This window comes from Pseudorca crassidens, chromosome 16 (genome assembly GCF_039906515.1).
Source record: "Pseudorca crassidens isolate mPseCra1 chromosome 16, mPseCra1.hap1, whole genome shotgun sequence".
Lineage (NCBI taxonomy): Eukaryota > Metazoa > Chordata > Mammalia > Artiodactyla > Delphinidae > Pseudorca > Pseudorca crassidens.
In genome coordinates, this window is record NC_090311.1 from 77,368,268 (window position 1) to 77,379,098 (window position 10,831).

Below are 10,831 nucleotides of genomic sequence, written 5' to 3' on the forward strand. Positions count from 1 at the left end.
TATATGCTAAGTGAAATAAGTCAGACAAAGACAAATACAGTATGACCTCATTTATATATAGAAGCTAAAAACAAAACAACCACACTCACAGCGAAAAGACTGGTGGTTACTAGGGGCAATGGGGGGTGTGGTGAAATGGGTGAAGGGGGTCAAAAGGTACGAACCTCTAGTTATAAAATAAATTAAGTCCTGGGGACGTAACTTACAGCATGGTGACTATAGTTAACACTACTGTATTGTGTATTTGAAAGTTGCTACAAGAGAAGATCTTACAGGGTCTCATCACATGTGGTAATGGATGTTAACTAGACATTGTGGTGATCATTTTGCAATACAAATATATCATTATGTTGTACACCTGAAACTAACATAACTGTGTATATGAACTGTACCTCAATCAGATAGATAGAGAGAGAGGTACTAAAGCAGTCCCACGGGGAGAAAAGAAAGAAAACAGGGCGCTGAAGAGGGAAGGGGTGAGACCACAATTCCCTCTTCTTTCCTCGTTCATGCGTCCTCTTTTGCGTGAGTAGGACTCAAGCTAGGCTGATTTTGCAGGCTTTTCTGAGTGATGCTGTTCTCTGTAGCAGCAGCAAGACCTTTGAACTCAATAATAATACCCCATCTTCAGGAAATGATGGCCCCCTTTACTGTCACAAAGAGGACAGCGGTGGAACTGGATGCCTTAAACTTCTTTGACAGCCATCAATCTGAAACAATTCATCCCAGCTTTTTCATTTGTCTGTAACTCAAGAGCAAATGTTCTCCTCATGTGTCACTGAACCTATAAGCCAGAACTTGTAAGCTGATCGTAACTCCCAACTGTGGGCACTGCTTTATGGACATTTCAAATCATGTCAGATGTGTCCAGAGGTAGAAGAGCACCGAGGATTCAATCCAGTGAGTGTGGGCGACCGTGTGTCTCTGCTAAATGTTTCAAGTACCCCAATCATCCTTCAATATGCTGTTCTTCTCTGAAAGGCAGGGAAAGAAACTGGGTTCTACCCGATGGGTTCATAATTGTACGTGTCCCTGAAGTACTTTACGGTCAAAATTTGGTAAAAAGAAATATGGAGTATTATCTTACTATCTTTCTTTTGTGTGTGTGTGTGTCCAAAATTTCTTTTAATGTGAAATAAATACAGACTCTAGTGAAATTTAAAAGAAGTCATATTCTGATCACCATAAACCCACTGTGGAAAATAAGTGAGCACAACTTTTAACGGCTAGAAGCTCAGTGTGACGCTCAGTACCTATTTTTTTTTTTTTTTTTTTTGCGGTACGCGGACCTCTCACTGTTGTGGCCTCTCCCATTGCGGAGAACAGGCTCCGGACGCGCAGGCTCAGCGGCCATGGCTCACGGGCCCAGCCACTCCGCGGTATGTGGGATCCTCCCTTACCGGGGCACGAACCCGTGTCTCCTGCATCGGCAGGCGGACTCTCAACCACTGCGCCACCAGGGAAGCCCTCAGTACCTATTTTAATAGGGGCCCAGTTTACTCAACACTAAGGATTTGATTTATTTCCTGGAATTTTTCCTTTTCTCTAATCTCTTTTTCTTTGTGCTCTCAAAATGTATCTTTTACTTTACGTCTTTGGTTATGTATTAAATACGAGTGAAATTCAGATTCATGTGAACTTTATGAGTCTGGTTCTAAATTCAGAGGGAAATAAGACAATTAAAAATTTCATTAGAAGTGGAACCAGTGTGCCAAAAAGCTTTTAAAATAACAAACTTCTTTAAGGAAAAAAAAAAGTACTTACCGTAGTAGAAAAAAATAAATTGACCACATAGACTCGTCCTTCCTCCCAGGGTGATGGCGATGGTGGGCCTGTGTCCCTGGCTCAACAATCACACTAAGAAGTGTTTATCCCCGTGGACAAGTGTCGCCCACAGCACTGATCAGGAAACTCCTGCCTCCACCCTCCCCAGACCCAGCAAGGCTCCATCATCCTCTGAGCTCCTACAGCACTTTCTGCTGTTCCACTCACTTTGCCCTGCAACTGCCTTAGGTCCCCAGCGAGATTTGAGGTTTTCTTCAGGAAACTGGCAAATACTGATGATCGCTTGGTGACAGTAGGTGCCTGGGCATAGCCACCTAGTGGAGGTCTCACCTGGGCACACGTGTCAGTGGCTCCCACTCTCTGGACAGAACTCTGTTTGGATAACGGGCGTGGAGGTAACCACGTGCCGGTCCTTCTGAACACTCCAGGTCAGCAACAGGGAGAGCTTCAGGTTTCCGCTTCACTACAGAAACATCACTAGAGGACTTTTACTGGGCCACAGGAAGCAGGAAGAACACCTTTTATCTGGGTCAACTATCTATCACATTTTAGGAAGCCCCAGAAATATGGGTCAAGTCTTCACCGGCCCAAGTAATAACGGGAAGCCAGAGAAGCACTTCAAAGCTGACACCATGGAGAGGAAGACGATCACAGTTTAGCTGCCGATGCTGTGACCCACCAGGATGAGAATATCCACGGACGCCAGCATCATTCACAGTGTGCACGTCCAACATGCGTTCACAGAATGTATTACGTGATGTTCTACACTGTGCTACGGGCCATTTATTTGTCTGTGAACTTCTAAGCAGCCAATTATTTACATGTAATTTTTTTAATCCACAGTAATAGCTTAGGCTCTTGTTACGCACAGCACATCGTAGGTACAAAATATGTATGTGTTGAAAGAATAAGGGAAAAAAGATAATATGTAAAATAAGCTTTCAGCTTCTAGATTCTGAATCTAATGTATTTGTTTGATTGCTTATTACAAATAAATGACAATGGATGATATTGTAAAACAAAAAAAAAACAAAGTACGCATGTCCAGTTCCAGGGCAAGGTTTTTATTACACTCATTCTTCTAAATAGTTTGAGTCCGGCTGACCCCAGGACTCTTAACATGGCAGAGAGCCCCTCAGAGGTAACTAAGTCCCCACTGTACGGTTCCTGAAAGGATTCTTATGGGACCCCGCCAATCCCGAGGTCACACAACCACTGACTGGCAGAGTCCCCGTTCCAATGTTCTTCCCATGATTAATAAAGATGAAAGTAAAAAAAAAAGTAATAATAAAATTAAATTAAATTAAAAAATAAAGATGAAAGTAAGTGGATAAAACCACTGCACTGGATGCCCCTGTGATGCCCTGGAAGTCACCTCACCACCTAGAAGCTTCTCACGTGAAGAGTACGGATTCTGATAGGCTTCCCTGGTGGCACAGTGGTTGAAAATCTGCCTGCCAATGCAGGGGACACGGGTTCGAGCCCTGGTCTGGGAAGATCCCACATGCCGCGGAGCAACTGGGCCCGTGAGCCACAACTACTGAGCCTGCGCGTCTGGAGCCTGTGCTCCGCAACAAGAGAGGCCGCGATAGTGAGAGGCCCGCGCACCACGATGAAGAGTGGCCCCCGCTTGCCACAACTAGAGAAAGCCCTTGCACAGAAACGAAGACCCAGCACAAGCATAAATAAACTGAAAAAAAAAAAGAAAAAGAGTACGGATTCTGACAGGAACCCAGGGTCTCTCCCGGGCAGCCCCAATCACTCAGACTCACTTCATCCTTCCTTTATCCTCTTTCTCGCCTTAGTCACTTGTCTCAGTCACCTTCCTCTCAGTATCTCCTCACAAGGCTGACATTTTGCAGGATGGGGAACCCAAGTAAGGTGTCAAGAATCAGATTATAGAAGGTCCTGAACCTGGGAGAGAAGTCAGACTGGGTGTGACAGGAACCTGGAACTGAGGAGTGGTGGCGAGCACACAAGGGTATTAGGGGGATGCAAATGGCAAGAGAATTCAAGGGAGGCTTCAGTGGCTGGAGGAGAGGGGAAGGATGAAGGCTAGAACAAGTACTGGGGTACGAAAGAAATCTAAACCTGAGCTAGGTTGCCAGGGAAATCACGATAGGAGATGATGACAAATTAGATACGAAGGGATCAGAAAGAACTAAACAAATGCACTGAGCACGTACCATGAGCCGAGCTCTGTAACAGGTTTTTGCACATAAATTCTATCATATGATCTTAAACAATCCCTCTGAGATGCCTAATATTATCTTTAGGTTTTAAGGAATTTTTTAACATTTTCTCAAGTCCATAAGCTAGGTCCTGGTGGATTCAGGCCTCAGACCTAGGTCTTCTGGAGATGTGGATCACACTGGTGCTTCCAAGCCATGGCCAGCGCAGAGCCACCAGGAGGAAGAGCCACTCGGGGGACAGAATACATGTGTGCTCAGGACAGTGTGTCCAGAAGTAGGAGGGGAGTTAACACAGAGGCCGTGGCAGCTGGAAATGAGAGCCCAAAGGCTGTCAGATCTGGGTGGCTTTCTTCTACAGGAAGAAATGGCTTTGGGAAAGTTCCTGGCATTCCTCTGGCTCCCAGAGCTGGATGAAGCGATTGTTAAGGCTTTTCAAACTCTGTTATTCCAAGGATCCCAGACTTTGTGGCACAGATAAGCTCACGAAGGCAGAAGAGCAAGAACTAGAAATAGGACAGTATTTTTTGGGACAACCAAAGACTAAGAGTAGACGGAGTGAAAAGAACCCCCAAAAAGCATGATCGTAAATGTATAAAAATAACTCAATATATCCTAGCTCCAAAGCCAAACAGAGGAGCTTCAAAAAGGAGAGCAAGATTAGTAGAGTTTCTGAGGGCTAAAGGAATAGGGGTAGAGAGGAATGTTTAGATTTGGCACAGAAGCGAGGCGATCACTGGTAATATCACCTACTAAAGTGATTTTAACAAGAGAAGCTAGGTAACAATTACCAGGCAGCTTGGAGACAAGCAGTGGGTGGAGACCACATCTGGAGGAGTTGAGCAGCTAGATAATGGTCTCGGAGTCAAACAAAGAAATGTTAAGATGGGAGAAATTAGCATGCTTCAAGATCAACCAGAAGGAACAAGTGGAGAAGGAGGCAGAGAAAGGATGGAATTCATGCAAGATTCCAGTCCTGGACCAGCGAGCAAGTACTGTGCTGAGATCTAGGACACACGAGGGACTGCAGCTTTAGAAAGGAGGGACAAAACATCCTTGTCAGCAGCTAGAAGGACAAGAGGGTAGATTTAGACAGTGAACCCTGTGAAGGTGACGATAAGCATGAAATGGGACAGGTGGGTTTAGATCTACTCTACAAAGAAGAATGGTGTGCTGATGAACTAGCTTTTTGGCAATTCTTCAGAGATTTTTCACACCCTTTGCATTACTCTACTGCTGCTATTATGGGCTGAATGTTTGCGTCCCCCCATGTTTCCTATATTGAAATCCTAACTCCCAAGGTGGGGTATCGGGAAGTGGGGGAGGTAATTAGGTCATGAGAGTGGGACCCCCATGAAAGGGATTAGTGCCCTTATAAGAAGAAACACAAGAGAGATGATTTCTCTTTTGGCCAAATGAGGATACGACAAGAAGACAGCCATCTGCAAACCAGGAAGGAGCCCTCATCACACACTGGATCTGCTGACACCTTGATCTTGGCCTCCCCAACCTCCAGAACCATGAGAAATATACGTTTGCTGTTTAAGCCACCCAGTCTGTGGTATTCTGTTATAGCGGCCCAAACCAAGACAGCCACTAACCTGGAGTGTGACACTGGGCCAAATCATTTCACCTCTCTGAGCTTTTCCTTATCTGCAAGATGACAGGGGAGGGAGACGCAGGAGTAGACAAGATAACATTTTCCGAAGGTCTCAGATAACATTTTCCAAAGGTCTCTTCCTACCCAAATATCCTAGAGTTTCTACATGTGCTTTTTCCTTCTAGCTGTTCCACACCAGGCTCTAAATCTTTTCTTTGCAATTATAATTGCAGACCACTTTTTTCCTTATTTCGAATGCTTCCCTAACACCTACTATCACACCATGCACATAGAAAGTGTTTGACAAATGTTTTTCTAAATTAACAAAATATCTCCATAATGTCAGGGTTTCAGGAGACAAATGTGTGCCTCATCACATCTTCTTCTTCCCCAAGGGCTATTTACAGAATCACAGTCACCCAGAAGTTGTAATCCTTTCTCTGGTAATTCAGCCTTGATAAAAACACTTATCTAAAGCCAAAGGACAAACAAGATGGAATGTCAAATAAATTAGCGCCCTAAGTGTTTCAGATCCTGCCCTTCCTGCCAATGTGTACACACTAATTTCTAGATTAAGAAAAATACATGAAAAAATAAGCCTGGGTGGGCTTTCCATCAGTTCCTTGAAAAAATACCACAGTGCCTATCTATCAAAAGATCCTCATGCCTTCAGTATCAGGGGAGCAGAAAGGGCTCACCCAGAATCTTTTCGTTTGTACTCTGTGATTGTGTCCCGTTTGTCTCCTGTGAACCAAAAACATGCTTCAGCAGCTGATAAAGCAGGCTTTCTCTCCTGGAAAGGACATCATCCTAAGATCTGAGTTTTAGTCTTGGTTCTGCACTGCTGAGCAACTGACTTGGTACAATTAACCTTCCTGGACCTCTACAAACTGGGGTTACACATTCCAGCCTGATCTATTTCACCGTGTTGTGCAGTGGCATTTATACTTTATGATTATTACCATTAACTGCTAAATCCTTTCTAAGATGCTTCCTATCAATAGCAAGCAAGATGTGGAAGCACTGGGAAGAAATGTACGGTGAAACAGCTCACTCTGCAAAGGAAGGCCAGAGGAAAGCTCAAAGCATTCCTATCAGAATAATTTTTGCAGCCAGGACTAAGTTTGAAGTCTCAACCTATGCATAAACGCAAAATTACATGACACAGTATATCGCCAGAGTAACTTCACTGTGCTTACACAAAAGAAAGGCAAAGTACTTAGAAAAATCAACTCCAGACAAAGGTTATTTTACATCATGGTTTTCTTAAAGTCAAGGAATTCCAGTTCATTGCTATATTGGTAAGTTAAGGACATTTTTTAAAATAAAATAAACAACACATTCCAAATCATGGATATGTTTGGAAATGACAGTGAATAAATCCGTTATGGGCTGAAGACATATTTTATGATAGGATTCTTCTAAGTGTCCCAGCACGTCCAGAGTTTACACATATGTATTCTTAATTTCTCTCAAAGATAAACACATCAGGGACTTCCCTGGTGGTGCAGTGGTTAAGAATCCACCTGCCAATGCAGGGGACACGGGTTCGAGCCCTGGTCCGGAAAGATCCGACATGCCATGGAGCAACTAAGCCTGTGCACCGCAACTACTGAGCCTGTGCTCTAGAGCCCACGAGCCACAACTACTGAAGCCCGCACGCCTAGAGCCCACGCACCGCAACGAAGAGTAGCCCCCGCTTGCCGCAACTAGAGAAAGTCTGCGCGCAGCAATGAAGGCCCAACGCAGCCAAAATAAATAAATAGATAGATTAAAAAAAAAAAAGATAAACACATCAGAGTGGGCCTGCTTCTAGCTGGTGGAAAAGCCACTGAATGGAAGATGATCTTTCATCTATGTAACCATTTGAAAGGAATGTTAGCAAACTCACAATTACATAATGGAAAAGAGCTGGGAGAGGGACCAGTAGCGGCTAAATACAGTGAAAAGACCCTCATTCACAAATGAAGAATTAAGTCACAGCAGCAGACATAACTCACGGACACAGTCCATTAAAGATTTCACCTCTGCTTCCCTTGACAGTGATTACAAACCTCTTCCAGAAGAATGAAGAAGAAAACTTCCTGTGGACAGAAAGATTCCAAAGATTCTTCAGTGAGCTGCGATGCTTGAATAAAAATCCAAGAGACTACTTAAGGTGCTCTACTCAGAATATATGAAATGGCCAGTGAAATTCACCATTATGGCCTCTTAATGACTAACACTTTTTTTAAGCACAACAGCTTTATCCATAATCTGTAACCGTTTTACGTAGAGGTACAGGTTGTTAATACTCCCTGGGCTACTTAAAAAAAAAAAAAAAAGAATTAGAAGAAGAACCTCATACTGACAAGACTGGACGCAACAGAGGAAAAAAAAATGCTCCAGGAAAAAAAACACAGATGGATTTACCGCTAAAAACTACATCCTCTCCATTCCTAACTCCATTAACATTTCTGAACCAACAACATTCTCCGGTTAAGAGAATAAAATGGAAAGGAGCAAAGGCAGCAGACAGAGGAATAGTAAAGGGTTTGAGAATTTCTGCACTAAAACTGTAAAATACAGAGGGGAAGGCATGTTTTCCTCTTAGATGTTCTTGCCACACCAAAAAAAAACTCCCCTGCTCCACCATGCTACTTCCTTCAAGGTCATTTATCATCAGCACAACAACCTACGGATGTTTTATTAAAAGAAAAATCCCAGCCCAGGGCTGCCAGATCTCTACCCAGCAGCCACTTATCAAAGGTGTCACTGGGGCTGACAGGCAGCTGTCCAGGGGCACAGACTTAACATTACTTTATATGTACAGAACCCCATCAGCAAGCACATGAGCTCGGCCCCCATTAAGTATTCTGATAACACCACCTCCATGAGCTCGGCTTAACATTTAAGCCTGCAGGAAGCCCTTGAGTGCACAGAGCCTTCCAAAATTTTCTAGCTAATTTTAACCCTATGGCATTTGAAAAAAAAATGAATTTAAGAATTACACAGCAACTAAATATTTTATCCACCCAAACAAAAAATGTCATGGTACTGAGAAACATCTTTTCATAGGGCTTTTTATTAGTTATTTAAAAACCATATACACAGTTTTCCACTTAAAAAAAAAAGTAAACTGTATTCCTAGTAGGCTTACAATATTCCCCATGAGCAAGGTTTTGGTGAACTGGCTCTTCAGAGTTGGGTGGTGGACCGGTAGTACCACCAACAGCACATGTAATGGTGCATGATGCCCAGCTGTTAGGTCAAATCAGTCGCCATCTGATGCGTACCCTGGATTTTATCCTTTCGAAAGGCTCCCCGCCCTACCCCCGCAAAGCAAAACGGAGTGCCAAAAAAAAAAAAAATTAGAAGAGCAAAATGGAAAAACTGGCCACTTACAAATGTTCTTGGACAAGTGTACTGTTTTCACTTGTTCAGCCCCCAAATGCGTCATCTAGGCTACTTTCACACCTAAAAGTTGCTATCTGGTTAATATCTCAAAACGTAAATATCTCTCTTACTTTCTGTGATTGTGGAGGTAACTGTAACTGGGCAGTGGCAGCTTTTTCACTGCTGGGGAAAGAAGAGCCAGGAGAAGCTGCAGTCCTGGGGGTGGGGGGGATGATGATGGGGAATCCTGTAAGGGAATATCCTTCAGAGAGAAGGATACAAGTGCAAGGAAAGGAAAGACCAAAAGGATGCTGCAAACGCTAACCAGGTGCTCTTGACAAGAAGTTATGGCATTTTCTTTTGCCAAGGGGCTCTCCAGTCCCAGCTTCGAGGTGAGCAAAGCCTTAGCCTGAGAAGTACCTGCAGCGTTCGAACAAATCAGCGACAGGAAGGAGCAGTGCCAATAGGTACTTACGGAGAAAAAAACTGTATTAGAGTGGAGCCAACCTTCCCCTGCTGCCACCCAGTGTGGAAATTCCGGGCAGCCACCCTGCCCTTACCCACACACACGCACACACTTCGCTGCACTCAGCGTTCAATAAGCCAACATTTAGAGAACGACACGTTCGCGTTGTCCCCCGCCACCCCCGCGCGCGCGTGCACGCACACACACACTCGCTTCCCATCCCTTCCACGTTCTGCGAGCAATCACAGCACCACCAATGGCCCCAACCCCAGGCACCGCGGTGTCCACGGAGGCGACTCCCCCTCCCCTGCACAGCACCTCGACTTGGGGGCACATCCTGCCCCGCCTCCCCGGCCCCGGCCACGCCAAGTAGGCGAATCCCTGGGTTGCGTGATGGCGCGCGGGTCAAGCCCGAGAAACCGCGCCGCGGCGGAATTCCGGGCGACTGCCCGCGTCCCCGCCGGCCCCCGCGCCCCACGGGCCACCGGGTCTGCACCCTGCCCCTGGCTGCCCGGAAGATCCCAGCCCCACCGACCGGACAGGCCCGACCGGCCGCCCCCGCGTCCCCCGACTCCCGCAGCTCCGAGGCGCCCCGGGACCCAGCCCGTGCGCCGCCCGCCCGCTCGCCACGCTCCGGCCGCGCTCGGTCCCCGGGCTTTACACACGCGCGCACGGACACGCACCCTCCCTTCCCTCGCCCCAGCACGCACACCTGCGCCCCCCGAGGGGTGCCCGGCTCCTCCCGTATCCCCGGGGGCAGCCGCCGGCCCGCCCGCGTGTCCCACTGCCCGGACCCAGTCGGTGGATGCCCTGGCTCCCCCTGATCCCCGGGGAAGCCGAGACGCGCGGCACTTACAGTTCGCAGGAACTGGATCTCATCCTCTCCCTCGCCCCCATCGGCCATGGCTCCGCGCCTTCTGGCCGGGGCAGGCTCCCGAGCCCCGCGGAGCCCGGCGGCGCTGGCGGCGGCAGCCCCTCGCGCTGTCTCCTGCTGCTGCTGCTGCGGCGGCGGCGGCGGCTGTTGCTGCTGCTGCTGCCCGGAGCCGGGGGCGGGAGGGGGCCGCGGCTGCTGGGCGCCGAGCGCCAGGCGGTCCCCGCCTGCAGAGCGGAGGAGGAGGCGCGGGTGGGGGCAGCCGAGGCGGGAGCCTCCCTGCGCCGCACTGTGCGGGAGGAGAGCGACCCGGCCCGGAGGACGAGGGCAGGCGGCCCCGCAACCCCGCCGCGCCTGCTTCGCGCGTCCGGCCTGCAGCAGGCAGACTGCTCTGCCCCGGCTCCTCCGAGCGAGTGCGTGGAGCCCGCGGAGCCGCGCTGAGTGCCGCGTTGGGGGCGGGGACTGGGGGCGGGCGGGCGGGGAGGAGCTCGCCGGCTCCCCTCTGCTGCAGGTAATCCGCAGCCGGCTCCTCGGGGCCTCCAAAC

General features: G+C 47.7%; 1 protein-coding gene across 1 annotated transcript in view; it reads right to left on the reverse strand.

The window, feature by feature from the left end:
- The window catches only part of RYR2 (ryanodine receptor 2), a 721,598-nt gene extending 711,204 nt beyond the window's left edge, over positions 1-10,394 (reverse strand). The window contains exon 1 of the mRNA XM_067710999.1: positions 10,272-10,394. Within this exon, the coding sequence (XP_067567100.1) occupies positions 10,272-10,319 (48 nt within the window). The 5' untranslated portion in view covers positions 10,320-10,394. The remainder of the gene's footprint in view (positions 1-10,271) is intronic.
- Positions 10,395-10,831: the final 437 nt, after the last annotated feature.